Genomic DNA, 24,789 nt, shown 5'->3' on the forward strand with positions numbered 1-24,789 from the left:
ATATGAGGAATAGAGGTAAACCACCAAAGACAAACTAATACCTCTATCATGGCATGCTACAAACTTGCTCCACCGTCCTAATGTGGGAACATTACCTAAAATAATGTTTGGGGGAACCTGGGTACCAACACATAAATGGAGGCAAACACAAATAATGAAACGTGCTAACAACATAACCATTTAATCTGGTATTTCAAACGTAAACACTGAGCAGCATCCAGCTGTCATAAAAACATATCCAACGCACCAACATGATGCTACAGAAATAAACTGTGACTTCCATGTTTACAGTCCCACATAGAAACACGCGGCATCGGCCTACACAATTCTATAAGTCCTGATACATGTGTGAGGGAGACTAGTGGCTCTGCATCTCAGCACCACTATACTGTCCCTGGGACTGCTGAGGATGTTCCTCACCAGCATAGTGGTGCTGATACTGAGGGTTTAGCCCTGCCGGGGGGCCCTGGACAAAGGGAGGCTGGGGTCTGACGTAGGGGGGGAAAGTGCGGTCGCGAGGCACCACATGACCTGGTGACATTACCCTCACCATCGGCCGTTGGTACTGTGGCCGTTGAAAGGTGTGAGCAGGCTGGGAAGGGAGAGGAGCAGAAGAGGTCAGACAATCTTCAGGCAATCCACGCCATTGCTCTACTACCTGGAAGCATTGCCGTGGATTGTTAGGAGGAGTGGCAGAGTCAATAATAGCGAGGATGGCCCCTTGGACGCGTGCCATCCGGTAGTCCGGTACTCGCCGAAGTAGTGGCGCTATGGTACGCCCAAAAGCGTCACATCCATCCTCCTCCGAACAGCGCCTAAGGTACTCCAGGACTCTCGCGTCCACGTTGGCACCTACTGGGGCAACCTGGGTGCGCCGGCGTCTGGCTGGTGGCGTCCGTGGATTGTCCAGGTCCACTGGCAGCTGGGGTTGGCTGCTTAACTGTGTGGCAGCTTGGGTTTGTGTACGGTCGGGGGTCAAGGGCAGCACGGGATGTTGTTCGGTGACCTGGTGCGCCTCCACATGGCCAGCCTCCTCCTCCGTGTCATTCAGATTATCACTGCATCTGCCAGAAACATTTATCGTTACTCATTTTACCATGTCCACAAGGGCCATACAGCTTTTTATACAGGCTATGCAGTGAACACACACATGTCATCAATGTAATGTCAGTACTTACGGTCGCATCTCCATAATGTCCTTGAGAAACATCAGCTGTTTCATATATATATAGGGCCTTTTTTTGGACGCCCCATCCCCACTTCGCCCTTTGTTTCCATATTCCCTCCTAAACTGATCCCGACAGCTCCTCCACCGTGTTTTGACATCATCAACTGGACATAGAAACAGGAGACAGACACCAAAATGAGACCATCTGACCGTACGGACAACTTCACTTGTCACAAACGTTGCTATACGTAATACACAACGACACACTAAACACTGGCCTATACATTATGCAGTGCCACACGCGTGACCAAGCACTGTACAGAACATATGAAACACAAGGCTATACACGATAGCATGGGCGATTGCATCAGCATTAATTTAGATCAGCACTTACCTATGGTTTTGCGGTCTCTTGTGGTACTTTTTTCCCACTCCTGCCCAAATAGGCTATGCGCCATCTCATCCCAGGCTACCTCCTTGCCCGTGCGGTCGTGGTAGGCCTCATCATTCGTGTTCCACAACTGGGGTCTGTCATGGACCAAGCAAATAAGTTTCTCCACATCACACGCACGTGGCATTGCTGCAGATGTGTGTTGAAACTGTGCGCATGTGCTCAGAATGTGAAAAGGCACTTCCTGGTGTGTAGTTGTTTTGTCTAGTCTGCTCAACTCATTTACATAGACTTAACAAGTGCTGCGTGAAAAACGCTGTGCGTATGGAGGTGCTTGCGTGTGCCCTGCGTTGTTTTCACGCACCCATTGACTTCAATGGGTGCGTGATGCGTTGAAAACGCTGAATCAACGGACATGTCGTGAGTTTTTTGCAACGGAGCAACGCTGCGCAAAAAACGCTGCCATGTCTGCACGGCCCCATTGACTAATATAGCTACGGGCAACGCACGTGAAAATCACGCGCGTTGCACGCGCGTATTTTACGTTCGTCTGAATAAAGCCTTAGTACGGTTGAAAAAAGACACATGTCCATCAAGTTCAACCAAGGGATGGGAAAAGGGAAGGGAAAAATTTCTACACATAGGAGCTAATCGTTTTTGGTTCTAGGAAATTATCTAAGCCTTTTTTAAAGCCATCTACTGTACCTGCTGTGACCAGCTCCTGCGGTAGACTATTCCATAGATTCACAGTAAAAGAAGGCTTGTCGCCTCTGCAGGTTGAACCTTTTTTTTTCCAGATGGAGGGAGTGCCCCCTTTTTTTTTTAGGGTGTTTTACATGGAAAAGGATTTCACCATATTTTTTGTATGTGCCATTCATATATTTATATAAGTTAATCATGTCCCTCCTTACTCGTCTCTTTTCAAGGCTAAATAGGTTTAATTTTTTTAATCTTTCCTCATAACTTAGATTCTCCATGCCCCTTATTAGCTTTGTTGCTCTTCTTTGTATTTTTTCCAAATCCAGGGCATCCTTTCTATGAACTAGAGCCCAGAACTGAACTGCATATTCTAGATGATGTCTCACTAATGCTTGGTAAAGTGATAATATTATATCCCTGTCCCGTGAGTCCATGCCTATTTTAATACATGACAATATCTTGTATCTTGCTGGCCCTTGAAGCAGCTGATTGACATTTTATGCTGTTATTTAGTTTATGATCTACAAGTACACCCAGATCCTTCTCAACAAGTGACTCCCCCAGTGTAGCTCCCCCTAGGACATATGATGCATGCAGATTGTTGGTACCTAGATGCATAACTTTACATCTATCTACATTAAACTTCATTTGCCAAGTGGATGCCCAAACACTTAGTGTGTTCAGATCAGCTTGCAATTTACGAACATTTTCCATATACTGAACAATACTACATAGCTTCGTGTCCGTTGCAAAAAATAGAAATAGTGCTATTAATCCCATCCTCTATATATCATTAATAAATAAGTTGAATAATAGTGGGCCCAGCACTGAACCCTGGGGTACACCACTTATAACCGGGGACCATTCAGAGTAGGAATCATTGACCACAACTCTCTGGATACGGTCCTTGAGCCAATTCCCAATACAATTACAAACTATACTTTCTAAAACTATAGTCCTTAATTTACCCATTAGACATCTATGAGGGACAGTGTCAAATGCCTTTGCAAAGTCCAAAAACACTATATCCACAGCAGCCCCTCTGTCTAGGCTTCTGCTCACCTCTGCATAAAAACAAATCAGGTTGTTTTGACAGCTTCTCTCCTTAGTAAAACCGTGCTGGCTGTCACTTATAATACTATTTTTTGTAACATAATCCTGTATATAGTCCCTGAATAGCCCCTCAAACGTTTTTCCCACGATTGATGTTAAGCTTACTGGTTTATAATTACCCGGGGAAGACCTAGTGCCCTTTTTGAAAATAGGCACCACATTTGCCCTGCGCCAGTCCCTTGGCATTATACCAGTCACTAGAGAATCTCTAAATATTATGAAGAGGGGGACAGAAATAACTGAACTAAGCTCTTTAAGAACTCTAGGATGTAACCCATCTGGTCCCGGGGCCTTGTGTACATTTATTTTATTTAACGTAGCTTGGACCATATCTACATTCAGCCAATTCAGTATATTAATTGATGTATTAGCAGCACTGGCACCGGCTACATCAGCTGCTCTTTCTTCTGTTGTATATACAGAGCTAAAGAACCCATTTCGTAACTCTGCCTTCTCTGGATTCCCTGTGACCAACTCCCCATTACCACTATCTAGGGGTCCTACATGTTCAGACCTTGGCATTTTTACATTTACATACTTGAAGAATTGTTTGGGATTTCTTTTACTCTCATTAGCCACCTGCCTTTCATTTTGTATTTTTGCTGATTTTATTACCTTTTTACAGATTTTATTAAGCTCCTTATAATTTACAAAGGCTACAGCTGTACCCTCAGATTTGTATTTTTCAAATGCCCTTTTTTTGTCATGTATTGCCCTTTTAACAGAAGGTGTAAGCCATGTGAAGTTTCATTTTAGTCGTGTATACTTGTTACCTATAGGAATACATTTTGCACTATAATTACCCAAAGTAGATTTTAAAATCTCCCATTTATCATTTGTACCATTATTTGACATTAGTTCTTCCCATGCTACATCCTGAATTACAGCCCTCATCCTGAGGAAATTGGCCTTCTTAAAATTAAGTGTTATTTCCCTCCCAGCCTGTTTGTTTTTTACAGTATAGCTAAAATGTAACTATATTGTGATCACTGTTACCGAGGTTTTCACGAACATTGACATTCACAACAAGTTCTGCATTATTAGAAATGACCAGATCCAGCAGAGCTTCACCTCTAGTCGGGTCTTCCACAAACCGGCCCATAAAATTTTCCTGCAACAGGTTGAGGAAATGTCTCCACTTTGCAGTTGAAGCTACACCATGACACCAATTAATATTCCGTTAATTAAAATCTCCCATTATCAATACAGTACCCCCTGTGCAGCCTGCTCCATCTGTTTATATAGCTGACTTTCCATCTCCTCAGTTATATTGGGGGGGGGGGGGGGGTCTATAGATTACGCCAAAAGTAATTTTTTCAGTGTTTACCTCCCTTTGTAATTCCACCCACAAGGTTTCAACCTCTTCACAATCTTCACCCACTATTGTCTCTTTCACACTCGCCTTCATATCGCTTCTCACATACAGACATACACCACCACCTTTCCTATTTGTCCAGTCTTTCCAAAACAGTGTAAAATCCTGTAGATTTACAGCCCAATCGTGTGAAGAGTCTAGTCATGTTCCAGCAACATCAACTATATCTATATGTTCCTCCAGTACCAAAGCCTCCAGCTTCCCCATTTTGCTTACTAGACTTCTGGCATTTGTGAACATACCCTTTAAAGAGGCTTGGTCACCAGATTATAAGTGCCCTATCTCCTACATAATCTGATTGGCGCTGTAATGTAGATCACAGCACTGGTTTTTATTTTGAAAACCGATCATTTTTTAGCAAGTTATGAGCAATTTAAGATTTATGCTAATTACTTTCTTAAAGACCAAGTGTTTTTACTTTTGACCAAGTGGGTGTTGTAAAGAAGTGTATGACACTGACCAATCCGTGACTAATCAGCCTCATACACTTCTCATTGTTCCAGCCCAGCATGATCCACAGCACAGTGTGATTGTGCAGTGAAAGAAGCTGGGCTGGAACAATGAGAAGTGTATGAAGCTGATTGATCACTGATTGGTCAGCTTCATACACTTCTTTACAACACCCACTTGATCAAAAGTAAAAACACGCCCAGTTGGTCTTTAAGAAACTAATTAGCATAAATCTAAAATTGCTGATAACTTGCTCAAAAATGATAATTTTTCAAAATAAAAACCACTGCTGTTATCTACATTACAGCGCCGATCAGACTATGTAGGAGATAGGGCACTTATAATCTGGTGACAGAGCCTCTTTAACTTGCCTTTAAATGTTTCACTTTCAGTATCAGAAATGTGATTATTTGACATTATTTGGGCATTTTTGTTTTCATTGCTGTTTTGTAACAAATAGATTTCCCTATCCTGTTGTCTAGTTCTCTCCCCACAGTCTGTTTCTCCCCCTACCAATTTAGTCTGACCCCTCCCTAACCTAACTACTCCTTTATTTTCTACATTAACCTAACTACCCCTTTATTTTCTACATTGACCTCCCTCCTCAGCCCTAGTTTAAATACTCCGCCACCCCAGCTAGAATTCTCTCCCCCAGCACAGCAGACCCCCTTCTATTTAGGTGCAAATTGTCATGTTCGTGGTTGCAGGCCATCAGCGCCACTCTCCCCATGACAGCCGCAGCCACGAGTCGGCGAGCGCTGGTCCCAGTCTCCTCCTCAGAAGACGCCAGCGCTCGCTTCCACTCACCTCAGCCGGATCCCGTAGGACTTTGATGAAGAATCAGGCCGTGAGTACCCTGAACTATAAGAGGGGTCCAGCCCCCTGCTTCGATGCCTGAGTGTTGTTGTTTTTCCCCTAGTTTGTCTATTCAATGGTCTCCTAGTGTGTTCCTGTTCCTGATCCTGTTCCCTGCATTCCGTACTATCCTGGTCGAGTACTGTGCAGAGCCAAAGTCGTGCCGTGCTGTATACCATGCCTGACCTGCTTCACCATGCCTGACGTCTACCTGCTGCCTAGTCCCAGCCGAGCCTGCCTTGCTACTGTCCGAGCTGCCACTGGTACCCTATACGAACTATAGACATTGACCTGCGCCCTGTTGGCCAGCTGCCATACCGCCAAGGCGGTACGGCCCAGTGGGTCCACAGACCCTACGTGACACAAATCATCTGCAGAATACAGTTTGTACCCCAATGAAAAGTCAGCCCAGTGCCCTGGAACCCCAAGCCCTTTCCTCTACACCAAGACTTGAGCCATGCATTTAACTCCCTGAGCTCCCGCTGTCTTTCCTGTGATGGACATAACACAGGCAGTATTCCTGAGAATACTACCTTGAAGGTCCTTCCCTTCAGCTTGTAGCCTAGTTCTTTAAAATTTTCTTAAGGCTCCTCCACCTACCATTTATTCTGTCATTGTTTCCCACATGGACCACGACAGCTGGATCATCACCAGCCCCTCACAGTAATTTATCCACCCGTTCCACCACATGCTGAACCCTGGCACCAGGGAGACAGCAAAACTTTTGGTTGAGGCGGTCTTGGCGACAAATTATTGTATCCGTCTTCCTGATTATAGAATCCCCTACAACTACCAATTGTCTTGCCAAATACTAGCCAACTAATAGCTGGGCTGTTTTTCCGGCTGATAGGGAGATCAGTGTCCACTAGGGCTGCCATTTCTGAGACCGACACCCTCGCATCATCACCCAACTTGGCAATTTTGCTTGAAATATTAGAAACAGGATTGGCCTTCCTTTTCTTGGACGACTTTCTTCTGCCCCTAACTACATTAACCTAGCTACTTGCCTGATCCTGCTGACCCATGTCCTCACCCTCCAGTTCTACCCCACTAACTGCTTGCTCAGTGAGCAGCATGCTCCGCTCAAGATTGTCTATCACTGTTGCATTTTGCTCCTCCAGATCTCTAATGCAAGCTTCCAGGTGAACAACATGCTCACATCTGCCACAGAGGTATAGAACTCCTGCTCCAGTCGTGCATACATATGGCAGACTGTGCACTGAAGAAAACCTCCAATCTTGTCATTATCCCAGTTACAAAAAAAACGTGAATAATTTAAAAAGTAAAAGAGAAAAAAAGTACTTACTGTGACTTTAACGCCTCTTTTTAACTCTGGTTTAGTAACTCCACTTGATACACAAGCCACTTAATTTAGCAAGGCCAAAACAGAGCAAGCTCAAGGCCTGCAGGCTAACTTATATCACCTGAGAGCAGTTAACCCCTCGCCCTAGTCAGTTGCACAGCAGGACAGAATCTAAGAAGGAAAAAAGGGTTTTAAATTGTATCAGTTTTGTTAACGTCTTTTAGCAAGCACTCAGTTCATATATCACACACAGTATCCCACACAAGAAAACACCAAGTCAATCCGGTTTAGTAACTCCACTTGATATACAAGCCACTTAATATGGCAAGTCCAAAACAGAGCAATATAAAGGGCTTTAGGATTGGGGAGAGGGAGTAGCGTGTCTCCCTCTACGCGGATGATACACTTTTATTCCTCAATGATCCGGGTCCATCTCTGTGGGCACTATTGTCTTTGTTCAATTTATTTTCATCCTTCTCTGGGCTCTGTGTAATTGATCAAAATCTTTGGTAATGGCAATAGATGATATGACTAGGAGTGCTGTGCTTCCTTCCCCGATACAACTTACTTATCTAGGTATAGTGATTAGTTCCGATATTGGTAGTTTTAAACCGGACAATGTTACTCCACTGGCACAACATCTCAGGATAGACTTTGATAGATGGAAACACCTCCCTCTCACAGTCACAGGCAGGATTAATCTGTTCAAAATGAAGGCCGTACCTAGATTTTTGCATATCTCTTCCACAACTCTCCAGTATGGCTACCATTGTCACTGTACTCCAATATTGACAAAGATCTCAAATCTTTTATTTGGGCAGGCGGCACTCCTAGAATTGCTCTGGATACACTGCAACTACCTTCTAAGCAGGGTGGGTTGGCCCTCCCATACCTACATCTCTACTTCCTTGCTAGTCAACTGGTATATGTTTGGTGGTGGTTTACCCATAGACATTTAAATCCCTGTACTGTGCTAGGAGCCTCCCTTCTTGTTTCCTATAAAGCCCTGGAGAACTCTATCTATAGACAGGCGCCCCCCAGGGTGCACACTAAGGCCTCATGCAAACGACCATGTTCGGTGCGTGATATACGGACCGCATGTCCCGGACCGAACACAGTTCAGGGAGCCGGGCTCCTAGCATCATAGTTATGTATGACGCTAGGTGTCCCTGCCTCCCCGCGGGAATACTGTCCCGTACTGAAACATGGTGGGAGGCATTGACTTACAGCATCATACATAACTCTTTAACTCGGAGGAGCAGTCCTGGTCGCCTCAGACACTGCTTTGGAATAACCCGCTTTTACCACAGTTACGAACATTTCCTAATCCTGGTGAGTGGGCAACTCTGGGTATATTGACTTTGAAGGATATGGTGGTGGAAGATAATGTAGCTACCTTTACACAACTTAGGACTAAACACCAGGTCCCGACCCATCTCAGGTTCCGATATTTCCAGCGTAGACACGCTCTTTGGTCACCATTTGCAGGATATAATGTTAGATTATGTACACCTCCGGTGGAGGATTGGGTGGCACAGGAGACGTTGGCTGAACCATTATCTGTGCTTTATAGTCAGCTGTTGAAAATATCTTCCAATACACTTGATAAAGCCCTGGACTGCTGATTTCAGACTCATTCCTCTGTATCTATTGACGATCATAAGGAAATGCTATCCGCTCTAACAGGCCCCTTAATATCTACAAGAGGCCGCCTTATTCAAATACATTTTTTTCACCAAATTTATTACACACCTTCCAAATGATTTAGGATGCTACGTATACCTACTCCTGTCTATCTACGTTGCCAGGGAGCTGATGGCTCCTTCCTACATATGTTCTGGGAATGTCCAAATATTAATACTTTCTGGACTGAAGTACTAGAATTTCTTGAGCTTAAAATAGGACTCCCTCGTATACTTGAACCCAGTCTTTTATTACTGGTGGAAGAAATTATACCTAATGTGGCGGTTAGATCTCTCATGATGCTACTATCATTTTATGCCAAAAAAACTATACTTCTGCATTGGAAACATCCTAAGGTTCCTACATTGTAAGCATGGATTACGTTAGTAAACTCTGCCCTGCCACTTTTTAAGCTCACTTATGAACCACGTGGATGTCCTGATAAATTTATCAAAATATGTAGCTCGTGTATAGCCAACCCTCATACCAGCTCATAGACCTGACATGGTCAGGGTTAATTGGGCCTGAAGTTGCTGACGCCTCTGTTTGTTCCCCCATTCCTCCACAGAACTTCTCCCTTTGACTGATCCTATCCAGATTTTATTTTATATATATATATATATATAGATATATATATATATATATATATATATATATACTGCTGATAAAGCAAGGCTGTTTGCAAGAGTTTTAGTTTTGTTTCTTGTATTTCAACTAATATGCATATCAATATGTGGAAAAATGTATCCGTGTGTTCTTTGTTCCTAATTGACCTTATACATTTGGTACTGTTTGATTGCTTACTATGTGAATAACTCAGGTTATTATATTTGTGTACTTGTACCATTGTTTTAATATGAGGTCTTAATAAAATGACCATTTAAAAAAAAAAAAAAAAAAAAAGATGAAATTATAGTTTTAAAATATACATGTATTAAAAATTCTGCTCACATATTTGTCAGCCTCTGTCTAAAAAAAATGGTATAGCTCACATATTAGTCCATAGTAATGCATCCATAGGATAACTGAATAGACTATACATGGCGTCAGTCATATGACTCAAAACCAGGACCAGGTATTTTGGTGCCCTAGGCAGACAAGGCAAATAATGCCCCCCACAACGTTGACCCCCGCCTTCCCCGCTAGGCATTGACAGTGCCAGTGACACTAAATAGTCTTAGATCTCCCTGTCAGCCTGAGAGCACCACCAGCTCACCCCCCTTCCCTAATCCCTTATATTTACAATAACAATCTGTAGTGTGCGGTGCCAATGCACGTGGCAGCCCATCAATAGAACTGCACAAGCTGATTTTTTTATGTTTGCGTTTTCTGACTGGCTCATATACCCACATCTGCAGCCAGTCATATCAAGAGAGGACTTCCCATCTTGCCAATGAGCACTTTGCTCCTCAGAATCTATGGACATGACACTGTGACCACCGATGTGCGCTTTTCTCCTCAGAATCTATCGGAGCGCTCATTGGTCATCTCAGTGACACATGACACTGTGACCACCCATGAGCGTTCACCGTCTTATAGGGAAGTTACTGAGTGACTCTTCTCTTCTGCTCCCCAGCCCAGATCCCGGTCTCCTACTTATGTGATGCTGCGCCGTGGGCCAGGGGTTGGACAGTGGGAAAGTGGATGTGAGGACGCTGATGTCTTGGTGAGTACCACCGCGGCGATCATAGCCACGGCGATACAGTCCTGGCAACTTCAACTGCTTCTTTCTTTGTCAGTGTCTTAGCGCTGCGCTGCCAGTAAGGGGTTAAGCGGCACCCGTCGGCACCGCAACGCTCCTGATGTGACATGAATGAAGCAAGCAAGTTTGAGCAGAGGTACCGCGGTAGGCGGTCACCTACCTCTGCCTACTCATTGCACTGGCCCTGGCCACCACCAACACATCATGTGACCACCGACATTCAGGTAACACTGTCCAGTTATCGAACAAATAAATAGTATTTTACTGAGAAGTGTAACGTTTTTCTGCCTACAGCAGCATCTCTTCATATTGGTTAGCATCTGTGTAGGAGTAACTCTTTTTTCTACAGTTAACTTTATTAACATCATCACCTAGAAAATAAATACACGCACAGTGAAGTGATTGTTCATCATTATTTCACCATTAGTCCTATTCACTTTGCCCATGGATGTGTTTCCCCAACACCTATGTCATGTAACCCTGTTGCTAACTGAATACTAGGGGGTCCCAAGATGTGTGTGTGGGAGGGGGAAGTTACATTCAGTCATGGATGCATTACAAAGGACTAATCTGTGGGCTATACCATTCTACTGGGAAGAGGCAGGGCCTACTACACTGGTCTAAGAAAGTTATGTGAGCAGAATTTCTTATGCATGTATATTAGAAAACAGTATGATTTTTTTTTTGTAATATATATTTATAGAATATAAAAAGTGGACAAACCCTGTAACTGAGATTTAATACCAAACCCATTACACCTTTAAATGCTATGTATACCCTTGAGTGCTCTTTTTTTTAAAACATTTTTAAATAAATAGATCATTCAGTGTGATTAGTGTAACTTCTTAATTAATCTTTATTAAAAATAATTTTTACTTTTGGAGATACAGCTGTTCTATATTCTCTATATGGAACAGCTGTATCATTCGCTATTCACTGAATGAGTCAGTCCCGCTTAGATGTGTGATCGCAATGGGGTCACTTTACGCCTTGATCATCTATGCAGGTTCAAATCAGGTGGGGGGGGTGCGAGCTCGGAGAAGTAAAGACACACTGAGACCAAGTTCTCAAAGTAATACTTCTAATTTATTGAACTACAGTGCTCATACTTATAGCATCAGACGAACAAAGAACATTCCATAACATATGAGTCATCTGTATGTTCAAGCCTTACATCTTCCTTTCCCATAAAAGCTCATTGGTGGAGCACCAGGTATTCCCTTAGGTTTCCTTTATGCTTAGGGGGGTGGTCAAGTGATTGACCACCATCTGTTTGCAATTTCAATGGACGGCAGAGCATCTGCAAACTATTTCTTCTCTTAACCTTTCTAAAATACCCATTATTCTGTATAGTCATAAGAGCATTAACCATTTATCTCTCACAAATTCCCCCTTTTGTGATTTTAACCATCTTATCTCTTAAACTCACAACATCCGTCTCTGCTCATAGTGTATAGGTCTTCGAGAAAAAGCATTTCTTATCTTACAAAAAGCATAACAATTGAAACATGTAAGTAGTACAAATAATATCATCATACAGATTAAAGGTTGAAACAATACGTGTAATATTGTAGTGGCTGTAGGGGAAAATCCTGTGAAAATATCATACCAGTGGTGGGCACTAACATCCTTTATGGCTGAGGATAAATGCACTATTTTTCCTGAAGCTATAGTAGCCAATACTTTTACTTTATTTAGGGTTACATTGTGTTCTTTTATTAATTTCTGGACATCTTGTGATTTTTGTAATACCCTTCTTAGTTCTTCTAACGGTAAACTAAAATTGCTATAAGGTAGTGGTTCAGGAACCCATATTGTAGACATAATTTCTTCTAGGGTGGGCAAGAAGACTACCGTATCATTACCCCAATTCAAATGAGTCACATTATACAAACACCCTGAGAATGGACTGGTGACATTAAATTGTTTAAGTGTCTTTAGGTCATCCATTATGAGACATACATGCAAGGGGCCTACTTCTATATATATTTTCAATTGTGAAGCAGGGATAACTGTGAGTGAACAAATATTATCTTGGTGCTGCATCAAACAGGGTTCATATATTCCTGATGCCTGATTACACACATACCCCTGTTCCGTCAATTGGCATAGGTCAATGTCAACAGTCGTGTTTTGTGAACTTATGTGAGTTCCCTTTATCTCTGGCATCCAGTACTGTCCTTCAAACATAACTGGGTCTATCATCACCATAGGCATAACTATAAATTTGCATAACAATGTAGGGCTTTTTACCTTGAAAGCTATTAGTCTACCAGCACACCAAGTGGGAGTGCATTCAGTATGTTCGGGTTGCAACAATAACCAAGTATCATCTACTTTTTCTACCGGTAGAATATCTGTCCACTGTCTTACGTGTGTGCTGAATAATTTTGATTTAAAATCATCCATCTGTTCTCTTTGCCATATTGTTTTGAGAGTACATACAGTCCAATTTACAAACGCTGAGATATTCTCCATGGTTCTATATTGCACTAGCATAGATTCGTTAAAAACATTTAAAAACAGCTGATCTATTTTGAGACCACTCTGTTGGGTAGCAAAACTCGTAGGCAACCATGTAGCTCCTACGCGTAAGGCTGTTGCTGTGTCGTCTGTTTCTAACTGTATACCATTCAATACTCCCAGTCCCGTTCCTACCCCATCTAACATTGTGTCATACCATTCTCTCTTTATTCTAGTGTGACAATCTGGAGGTTTAGGGAAGGAGATATTGAAATGTATATTCTTCCTTTGTTCTTGAGTAACAGCATTCTTACATGTATGTGGTATTCTTTCTAAACTTTGTTCGGTTATGTGTGGCTTATGTTCATCATGTAAAATTTCAATTGATAATACAAAAATCGTTCTGTTACTTATTTCTGATGCATTGGTACAGAGTATTCTATTCATACCTTGTGTAACAAATACAGTTTCATTTACCTTATCACATCCTTTTACACTTTCATTATAGTAGTCTCTTCGTTGTATCGTTTGCTTTTCCAAATATTTCTGCACAAAATGTTTGTCAGTGTTAATGCAACAAATAAGCAATTTACTTGACGCCTGGGTAATCGTAACATTTGGTTGTTCCCCATATTTTAGGTGTAAGTACCCACTCCTTCCCATTTGTCCTGACTTAAAAGTTCCTGCTGTGGTTGTCCAATTGGCAATCAAACACCTGGTATTTTCTTGACATGTAAAATTGCCTTGTTTCCGTGTCCTTGTAGCATTGTTCCAGCTCATTGTGAACATTTTTCCCTGGCCTTCCCCTTGTATTTTTACCACAGGGGTTGCTGTCCATACATTGTGTAACATCATAAAAACAGTAATTATCGCAACAACCGAGAAAAGCTTCATCTTGACTTCTCAGTCCTTCGTCTTTGACGCTTCTTGAGATTCTTCTGATAGTATCAGGACCTTTTTACAGTGGCTGGCATGTATCCAACTGGGTTTTCCTTCTAGCTTTACTGAGGTGCTTGTAACGAGCAAAACTTGAAAAGGACCATCAAACCGTGGCTCAAGGCTCCTCCTCACGTGTCTTTTGACAACGACCCAATCTCCTGGTTCTAGCTTATGCGCGCCGGCAACCGATTCTGGGTCTGGAATGGAAGAAAATACTTGTGCATGCACCTTGGTCAATTGTTTGTTCAGGGTTGATACATAGTCAGTTAACCTACCATACTGCATCTGGAGCACCTGTGGAAAATAACATCCTAGTCTGGGAGCCGACCCAAATAAGATCTCATACGGGCTGAGACCTGTTCTTTTTGTGGGCGTGTATCTTACTGAGAACAAGGCTAATGGTAGACACTCGGTCCATGGTTTCCCGGTTTCTACCATAGCTTTTTGGATTTTCAATTTGAGAGTCCCGTTTAATCTCTCAACCTTACCACTACTTTGCGGATGGTATGGTGTGTGGAATGCTTGGTTTATACCTAACGAAGATAAAACATTGTTCATGATTTCACCCGTAAAGTGTGTTCCTCTGTCGCTCTCAATTACTTCCGGCACTCCATATCTGCAGACCACTTCATTTATCAGCTTCTTGGCTGTGGCTACTGCTGTAGCTTTGGTGACTGGAAAAGCTTCTGGCCATCCTGAAAAGAGATCAATACAAACAAGCACATACTCATAGGTACCAACTTTGGGTAGTTGAATATAGTCTATCTGCAGTCTCTGGAACGGATATATAGGTCTGGGTGTGTGCTTCTGTGGTACTTTTACAGTTCTTCCAATATTATGTGTTGCACAGATCATGCATCCTTGTGTAAAACTGCTGCCCATCACACTAAACCCTGGGGCATACCACACCTTGTTTACCAAGTCCATCATTGCCATTTTTGATTGGTGAGTCGCTCCATGTGTTATTTGGGCCATCATTGGGAACATTGTCTTAGGCAGGCACAGTTTATTCTGGCATTGCCAGAGGCCATCTTTTCGTAGCGTTGCTCCTTGGGCCGTCCACTTGTCTTTTTCTTCTTTTGTTGCTTGTCCTTGAAGTTTTTGCAGTAGTTCCGGGCTTACAGCTGGTCTTGTTTCCTCTGGATCTTTTATCTGACATACGGCTGCTAACACGGGTAGCTTCTGTGCTGCTTGCTTTGCCGCTTCGTCTGCCAGGGCATTTCCCCTTGCTTCTGGTGTGTTGGCCGTAGTGTGAGCTTTTATCTTTATTACTGCTACCTCAGTTGGTAATACTAAAGACTCCATCAAATACTTTACGAAATCCGCATTCTTAACTGGGGTACCTGCTGAAGTAAAAAATTGTCTTGCCCTCCATATGGGGCCATAATCGTGTGCAATCCCAAATGCATACCGAGAGTCAGTGTAGATATTTGCTGTTTTACCTGTGGCCTGATGGCAGGCTTGGGCAAGTGCTTTTAGTTCTGCTTCTTGTGCGGAGCGTGAGGCCGGTAAGGATGCTGTTTCAAGTACGGTATGTTCTGTGGTGACTGCATAGCCTGTGAAGAAAGAACCTTGCACACAATACCGTGAACCATCCACAAAGAGTATCAGGTCTGGATTTTGGAGTGGGGTATCTTTCACATGTGCGAACCCCACTGTTTCCTGGGCCATAAGGGCCATACAATCATGTTCTTCAGTATCTGGTAGATATTCTGACCATACTTTACCTGTCTCTACTCCCCCTTGCTCCAGAGGCAGTAAGGTAGCTGGGTTCAAAGTGGCACACCTATGGAGTGTGACCTGCTCAGGGAGAAGAAGCGCACAAGTTAATCTTAGATGTCTGGCAGTGGACAAATGCTTAGGTTGTACTTGAGTTAGAATAGCAGTAATATCATGGGGGGCATATATCTGTACAGGAAATGCTAATACAAGATCAGAAGCTTTATTCAACATAAGATTAACTGCAATAATAGCTCGTACACAGGATGGGGATCCACGGGCAACCGGGTCAAGCCTAGCTGAATAGTAGGCAACTGGGCGCTGTTGTGGACCATGTGCTTGCGTAAGTACAGACGTGGCATGGCCATTTTGTTCAGTACAATATAGTCGAAAAATCTTGTCATAATTGGGGGTCCCGAGAGCTGGGGCTGTCTGGACCACCAATTTCAAAGTGTGGAAGTTCTCTTCAGCTTCGGGCGTAAGGTGGAAAGGCTGGCTACTGAGGCAGTCATACAGAGGCTGCATGAGAATGGATGCGGAACGAATCCATGGTCTGCAGTAAGAGACTAAACCTAAAAATGTACAAAAAGCATTTAAACATTTTGGAACTGGTATTTGTACAATAGTTTCTACTCTGCTGTGTGTGAGATGCCTCGTGCCTTGTGCCACACAGTGTCCTAAAAATACAACTTGAGTACAACAAGATTGCAATTTATCTTTAGAGGCCTTGCACCCATTTTCCGCTAAAAACTTCAACAGTGATACCGAAGCTTGGATACACGCTTCGGAAGAGGGACAGCAAAGAAGTAAATCATCGACATACTGCAATCCTCTCTTTTTGCCTTGTCCTTCCTGTTTTGCTCTTTTTGCTCCTCTTCGTCTTCCTCATCCCCTCCCTCTGCTCCTTTATTTGTTTTTCCTGCCCTAGTAATTACCCCTGCTGGTGCTAACACCACAGGGGCCATTCCCGCAACCTGCTTATATGGTTCCTATATATGCGTGGGGGCAGGCGCAAAAGGGTTATTGTTCGAGTATCCTGGCACTACTGGGTATATACCTAGAGGATTTTTGTCCCTAGGTCTGGGAGCGCCACATGCATAACATACATCCCTCCACTCCAGGTTCTGAGAACCGCACCTAAAACACGTCCATCCTTCTGGACCATTTGCCGTTCTGTCTCCATACCCCGGGGGTCTACCTACCTTCTCTGTCCTTTTTCCTGGATTTTCATTATAACAATCATAATAAAACTTTTTCTTACATTCTGTTTCCATGCATCCCCCTCGCGTTACTTCCTCTGACACTTTCTTCCATGCTTCGGCTTTCTCAGTCAACCCTTTATCTTTCAGCCATCCACGCTTTGTGTCACAACATTCATTCCATTTGTCTGCATCGAACTGTCCATGGGATTCTAGACCACATGCTTTCATTAATTTTTTTATTCCCTGTGTCGTCTTTTTACCTTCTCTTTCTGCTACTACCTGTTTGGCGGTTTGTCCTTTGGGGTGTTCATCTTTAGAGAGGGTAACCAAGTTTCCCATCTTGTGACTGTAAGTGGTGGCCTTAGGCACACCCGTATTTTGTTACAGATTTTAGCTACTGACAGATGAATTCTATTCTCATCTATTTTAGACAGTTTCTAGTTTCCGTACTTACTTTCTACTCTGGCCAGAGAATCTTCCTTTTACAGTCCTTCTTATTTACTTTAAACACCACTCAAGGAGATATCCTCCACACCATAACAGTAAAACGGCTAGTATCCCTAGTCCAAATAATAGGGCGAGTGTCAAATCCAAGTGTTGATTCATCATGCCGGATTATTGTACTGCACAAAATTTTCGATTTCCGGGCTAAAATTTAGCCTATCATAATCCCCGTAGTCACCTGAAGCATGTACACATGTTTCTGGTAATTTGCCGGATTATCTGAATTTTTTATATTTTTTTTTTTTTTCATCTTTAAAAAATTTCCTTATTCTAAAATGCATTTGTGACACAAAACTGGGTTTCTACAACATTCATACATATACTGCCATAGAGATCAGGCACTTTATCCTGAGAGTAGGATTTATTTTAGACTTGACCAGATTTTTACACTAAAAATACCCTCATGTGGCCCCTCTATTCCTTAGGAGTACTACCGGGAAGGTGACCTACCAGACAGGAAGGTGCAGAGCAGAGTTTGTAAGAATTAAGTCTTCTTACCTTGCTGCAGCAGTGGTCTGCACGTTCCTTCGTCCGGGAGGTCGCCACTCTAGTCCCGGGAGATCCCCTGGGTGGGGTGCCGTCCTTCTGGTCAAGTCCCTGTTCGGGCGCCAATTTCTGTGATCGCAATGGGGTCACTTTACGCCTTGATCATCTATGCAGGTTCAAATCAGGTGGGGGGGGTGCGAGCTCGGAGAAGTAAAGACACACTGAGACCAAGTTCCCAAAGTAATACTTCTAATTTATTGAACTACAGTGCTCATACTTATAGCATCAGACGAACAAAGAACATTCCATAACATATGAGTCATCTGTATGTTCAAGCCTTACATCTTCCTTTCCCATAAAAGCTCATTGGTGGAGCACCAGGTATTCCCTTAGGTTTCCTTTATGCTTAGGGGGGTGGTCAAGTGATTGACCACCATCTGTTTGCAATTTCAATGGACGGCAGAGCATCTGCAAACTATTTCTTCTCTTAACCTTTCTAAAATACCCATTATTCTGTATAGTCATAAGAGCATTAACCATTTATCTCTCACAGATGTGATAGTTTACATATCACACTGAGCCGTCAGGTCCGCGGGACTAACAGATTCAGTAAATAGCGAATAATACAGCTGTTCTGTATAGAGAAAACAGAACAGCTGTATTTTCAAAAGCAGTGGCATAACTATAGGGGTCGCAACGGTCGCAATTGCGATCAGGCCCCGAAGCCAGGGGGCCCGCGGCACCCCGCAACCACGTCTATAAAAAGTTACTATAGTAACTGGGGCCTATGTAATAAACTACACGGGCCCCTGTGACAATAGTAACTGACAGTATACTTACCCTTCCGAAGCACAGCAGAGATTCTGATGACTCTTCGCGTTATGACGTAACAAATCTGTGCACCGCGCATGAAGTCACGATGATGGATAGAGTCAGGACCTCTACTGTGGCCGGAGTGAAGAGGAGGGTAAGTAGTCTGCTGAGGCCTCAGGATAGGCCATCAATAGCTGATGGGTCGGGGTCCGACTCCTGGGACCCCTGCCAATCAGCTGTTTTGAAGGGGGTGCAGTGCTCGTACGAGTGCTGCTTTTCCTTCATTCCAGTCACTTGCTCACACTGTTAATCGCGTCGTGACGACGATTCACAGTGTGAGCAAGTGACCAGAGTGAAGGGGAAGCAGCGCTCGTATGAGCGCTGCACCCGATTCAGAACAGCTGATTGGCTAGGGGTCCTCGCAGTCGGACCCCGACCCATCAGCTATTGATGGCCTATCCTGAGGATAAGCCATCAATTTTTAGTGACTGGAAAACCCCTTTAAGCTTACCATGTGGTAGACTTAGATGTGTGATCCTATCTGTGGTAGGCTTAGATACAGGGCCCATCAGACAGGATCACACATGGTGTGATTCTCTCTGCTGGGCCCTGTATCTAAGCCAATCACATGATAGGCTTAGATACATGGCCCATGTGTGATCTTGTCTGATGGGCACTGTAGCTAAGCCTACCACATGGTAGGCTTAGGCCCCATGCACACGAACGTATTTTTGTGGCCGCAATTCACCCGTAAATCTGCGGGTGAATTGCGCCCCCATTCATTTCAATGGGCCAATGCACACGACTTTGGTTTCCACGGTCCACGTAAAAAGAACGGGCATGTCTTATTACGGCCGTGTTTTGTGGTCCAGGCTCATAGAAATTAAAGCATGTGCACAGCCCGCGATTTGCGGATGACACTCCGCGGCCGTCCGACCCAAAAAATTACGGCCGTGCACATAGCTATTGTTGTGTGCATGAGGCCTTAGATACAGGGCTCCAGCAGACAGTAATCTTATACTGTATAAGAATGTCTAAGGCAGGCACTGCATTTATACTGCCACATACCCTGTGAAACACAGTAACTCGAAACCAAAGAATGGGTATGTATAAGGCAAGAACCAATAAGTCATGGAATAGCTATGTGAATATCCAAAATATATTTTATTTGATTAGAACTCAGTATGCTATGCAGAAGTTAAAAACATTTAAAGACTGCATGGAGAATGCCATATACAAGTCAAAGGGAAGGGGAGACAGACCACCATGATAAGTGGCAAACAAAGTAGTAACTCCCACTCACTCACCTAAACCCCTAGAGCAGACGTTCGAATGCCAAAGATAAAGGAAGAAGGACAAAAATGTTGCATCAAAATTAGCATGAGATCAACATGTCCTGTGTGAGAACCATTTTAGGGGAGAGGGAGGAATAGAAAGAGCCCCACGCGTATCGCCAACAAGTGGCTTCCTCAGGGGTTAGCTAACAACTGAGCATGTACTGCCAGTTATATAGAGGGATAATAGGATATTAGTTAGTGCACAGGTGTGCACTCTAGGTCGCATGGACCCTCCCTCCTGATTAGAGCAAGAAAATGCAATGAACAAAAAGGCCTCCGTTCGTGCGCAGTGCGCACGCGCCAGAGCCGACACCATGTGCACCTGGCGGCAGCCCAGGCGCACGCGCAGTGCGCACGGAGGCACGGTCAGCGCCATTGAAATCAATGGCAAAAGATCACTGCTAAGGCGCACGAGTCGGGACCGCGACCATGGCAACATGACGCGGAAACCCGCGCGTGCGCAGAACCAGCTCAACAGGAAGGAAGGAAAAGGCAAAGGGGACAGCGAAGGCAGGGAAGGAGATGGAGCTGTATGCTCACTTACTTTAGTATACAGCTCCATCTCCTTCCCTGCCTTCGCTGTCCCCTTTGCCTTTTCCTTCCTTCCTGTTGAGCTGGTTTTGCGCGCGCGCGGGTTTCCGCGTCATATTGCCATGGTCGCGGTCCCGACGCGTGCGCCTTAGCAGTGATCTTTTGCCATTGATTTCAATGGCGCTGACCGTCCCTCCGTGCGCACTGCGCGTGCGCCTGGGCCGCCGCCAGGTGCACATGGTGTCGGCTCTGGCGCGTGCGCACTGTGCACGAAACGGAGGACTGTTTTTTCATTGCATTTTCTTGCTCTAATCAGGAGGAAGGGTCCATGCGACCTAGAGTGCACACCTGTGCACTAACTAATATCCTATTATCCCTCTATATAACTGGCAGTACATGCTCAGTTGTTAGCTAACCCCTGAGGAAGCCACTTATTGGTGATACGCGTGGGGCTCTTTCTATTCCTCCCTCTCCCCTAAAACGGTTCTCACACAGGACATGCTGATCTCATGCTAATTTTGATGCAACATTTTTGTCCTTGTTCCTTTATCTTTAGCATTCGAACGTCTGCTCTAGGGGTTTAGGTGAGTGAGTGGGAGTTACTACTTTGTTTGCCACTTATCATGGTGGTCTGTTTCCCCTTCCCATTGACTTGTATATGGCATTCTCTATGCCGTTTTTAACCTCTGCATAGCATACTGAGTTCTAATCAAATAAAATATATTTTGGATATTCACATAGCTATTCCATGACTTATTGGTTTTTGCCTTATACATACCCATTCTTTGGTTTCGAGTTACCTTATACTGTATAAGATTACTGTCTGCTGGGGCCCTGTATCCAAGCATCTTACCACGACCACATGGTATGCTTAGATACGTGGCCCATGTGTGATCCTGTCTGATGGGCCCTGTATCTAAGCCTACCACATGGTAGGCTTAGATACAAGGATCCAGCAGACAGTAATCTTATACTGTATAAGATTAGGCCTAGTTCACACAGTTTTTTGGCGCTGTTTTTGACTCTGAAACTGCGTCGGAAACCGCGCCAAAAAACGGCCGAAATTTCCTCCCAATTATTTCAATAGGAGGCGGAGGTGTTTTTTTCCCGTGAGTGAAAAAAACCGCTAGAGGGAAAAAGAAGCGTCATGCCCTTTCTTTAGGCGTTTTTGCCTCTAACCTCCCATTGACATCAGTGGGAGGCAGAGAAATCGGTTTTCACAGCGGTTTTTGCCAGTGGCGATCAATTGCCGCGGCCCAAAAAACGTGGCAAAGAGAGTGCAGGCAGGTCAAAATCTGCCTCAAAATTCCTGACATTATAGTAATGTTTCCCTGCAGAAATAGGGAGTTTTTAACACCACAAATCACTATGTTTTATTAATTTGAATTACCGGAAATTACGTACTCCCCCTTGGCTAAAAATACTCCTCAAAACTGCTAAGAGAAGTATTTCTACCCTGCTGGAAAATATATAGAGCGACCTCTGGGATCTAGTCATTATATATCATTAAAGTGTATCCTTATTTTTACTATTGTAATATTCACACCACTATCCTGTTGACATTGACTTCTATTGTACAAAAAACAGGATCCATCTAGATTCTGTTCATAAACAGAAAAGAGGAGACTGCATCATTTTGCGTCCTGTTGCAGTCTGTCTTCATGGTCAATTTGCCAAACAAAAAAAAAACAGTACCAAATTGCTAAAATAAAAGAGATTACTTTTTTTTGTTACATGTTCGTTATATTTTTAAATTAGGCTGCGTTCACATCTGCGTCAGGGCTCCGTTTCTACGTTACGTCGGAGCTATCTGTTGGAACGGAGCCCTGACTAACACAAACGGAAACCACAGGTTACGGTGCAAATGGTTTCCATTTGTCTCCGTTGTGCAAGGGTACCGTCGTCTTGACGGAATGAATACCGTAGTCGACTACAAGCTCTGACGGAACGTCATAATAGAGCCCTAACGGATATGTGAACGAAGCTTTACCTGTATCTCATGGTTACATACTTTGAATGCAATTGTACAATTAACATATGGATAACAATAAAGTGATCAATCAATCTTTGTTTTTTTTTGTTTTTTTTCAGATTTTCAATGGCAAATGAAGCACAACCTTGCCCTTGTGAGCTGGGAGATCAGTTTGACTATAAAGGTCTTGGAAATGAGATTGTGATTGAACATATCAAAGCTTACATCTCCAAACCAAAAATGAGCACTGATAAAGCCATAATAGTGGTTCAAGATGTTTATGGATGGAAGCTTCCAAACACAAGATATTTTGCTGATCTTCTTGCTTCGCACGGATACATGTAAGTCAGGCGTCTCAAACTTGGCTGAGTAAATGGGCTGCACATAGAAAAAATGGGAAGTTGACGGGCCACTTTACTTTCAAATTTGATACAATATAAAATTATTGTTAATCAATTAGTTATTTAAACTACTATAACAACACTACATTACTATAACAATACTAAATGACTATAATAATACTACATTACTATAATAATAATACTACATTACTATAACAATACTAGATTACTATAATAATACTACATTACTATAACAATGCTACATTATTATAATAAAAATATACGCAAAAATACGTTCACGTCAACGTGTGCATGGAGCCTTAGTGTCGCTAAATGTAGTCTGGCTGCTCAGTTGGCAGTGTTTGGCAGACACAAGAATATGAAGATTGGGCAGCCCCTCTGTCGATAATGCCACAGTGCCCTCTCTAGATAATCCCACAGTGCCCTCTGTAGATACTGCCACCCACCCACCCGTAGATAATGCCACAGTGCCCTCTGTAGATAATGCCACAGTGCCCTCTGTAGATAATGCCACAGTGCCCTCTGTAGATAATGCCACAGTGCCCTCTGTAGATAATGCCACACACCCACCCCTGTAGATCGCTCCATTGGAATCTCCAGTCAGAGCGTTTCCGGCGCTTAGGTCGGGAATTCCTCTGCTGCAGGAGCCCCTGACGTCACTGTCCATAGACACTGTCCTCCTGGACTGGAATGGGATTTCAGGGGCAACCCCAGAGCCGGAGTCCCAGAGCAGAACAGAGCACTAGTATAGGCTCTGCTCCGGAACTCTGGGGAAGCCCCTGACATCACTGTCCATATATGGACAGTGATGTCATGGGCAACCCCAGAGCTGGAGTCCCAGGCAGAGCGCTACTAGCGCTGCCTGGGACTCCATCTCTGCTCCTGATAGCACTGTCCATATATGTCCATACATGCTCTCATTGGGCTTTCTGCATTAAGTGGCTTGTGAACAAGTGGAGTTATTAAAACGGATTGTGTTGCTGTGTGCCTGTGTGATACTGTGTGTGATAAATGAATTGAGTGCTTGCAAATAGAATCTAGCACTCAATATGTTACAGCTGACACCCTGATGTAGCGGCCAAGACCGTAGCTAGCCTCCGTTCCGGCCGATTAACCTCCTGCGTTCAATAGAGTTTGCAGCATCTGAGGGTTTTTTAGCCACCGACACACCAGCAACGTGATTGCTGGGTTGCCAGTGGCTGCAATGGCAACCGGAGGCCTAATGCTGGCCTCTTGGTCTGCCAACAATGGAAGCCTCCTATGCCCCGCTCGGAGGCGGGGCCAAAAAGGCCTCCGGTACCAATGGCAAGATGGCGCCGGCTCAGTTTCCGGCTCAGAAGCTGAACCGGCGTCATCAGCAGTGGGTGTCCGCTGTATGTTACAACAGACACCGCTGCAACGGCAGGAATCTGAGCTATCTCCGATCCCTGCCATTAACCCCTTAGATGCAGCGATTGAAAGCGATGGCAGGGCTGCATCTAACAATGACCTCCTGCCTGCCATTACGGAAGCCTATTAGGCCCCGCCCAGAGGCGGAGCCTGATCAGCTTGCTGTCAGTGAATAACTGACAGTTCTAATACATTGCACTACATAGGTAGTGCAATGTATTAGAACATCAATCAAATAGTTGGACCTTCAAGTCCTCCAGTGAGACTAAAAAACAAGTGTAAAAAGAAGTGTTAAAAAAAGTAAAAATAAAAATTGGCAAAAATAAAAGTTTC

The 24,789-nt window shown here is 43.8% G+C and overlaps 1 protein-coding gene across 2 annotated transcripts in view; it reads left to right on the forward strand.

Annotated features, from left to right (window-relative positions):
* Nucleotides 1–24,789, forward strand: part of LOC142652837 (carboxymethylenebutenolidase homolog) — a 159,792-nt gene that overhangs the window by 75,990 nt on the left and 59,013 nt on the right. For both annotated transcript variants that reach the window (XM_075828524.1, XM_075828525.1), the window contains exon 2: nt 22,825–23,046. In XM_075828524.1, coding sequence (XP_075684639.1) covers nt 22,832–23,046 — 215 coding nt within the window. In that variant the 5' untranslated portion in view covers nt 22,825–22,831. The remainder of the gene's footprint in view (nt 1–22,824; nt 23,047–24,789) is intronic.

This window comes from Rhinoderma darwinii, chromosome 5, assembly GCF_050947455.1.
Source record: "Rhinoderma darwinii isolate aRhiDar2 chromosome 5, aRhiDar2.hap1, whole genome shotgun sequence".
Taxonomy (NCBI): Eukaryota; Metazoa; Chordata; class Amphibia; order Anura; family Rhinodermatidae; genus Rhinoderma; species Rhinoderma darwinii.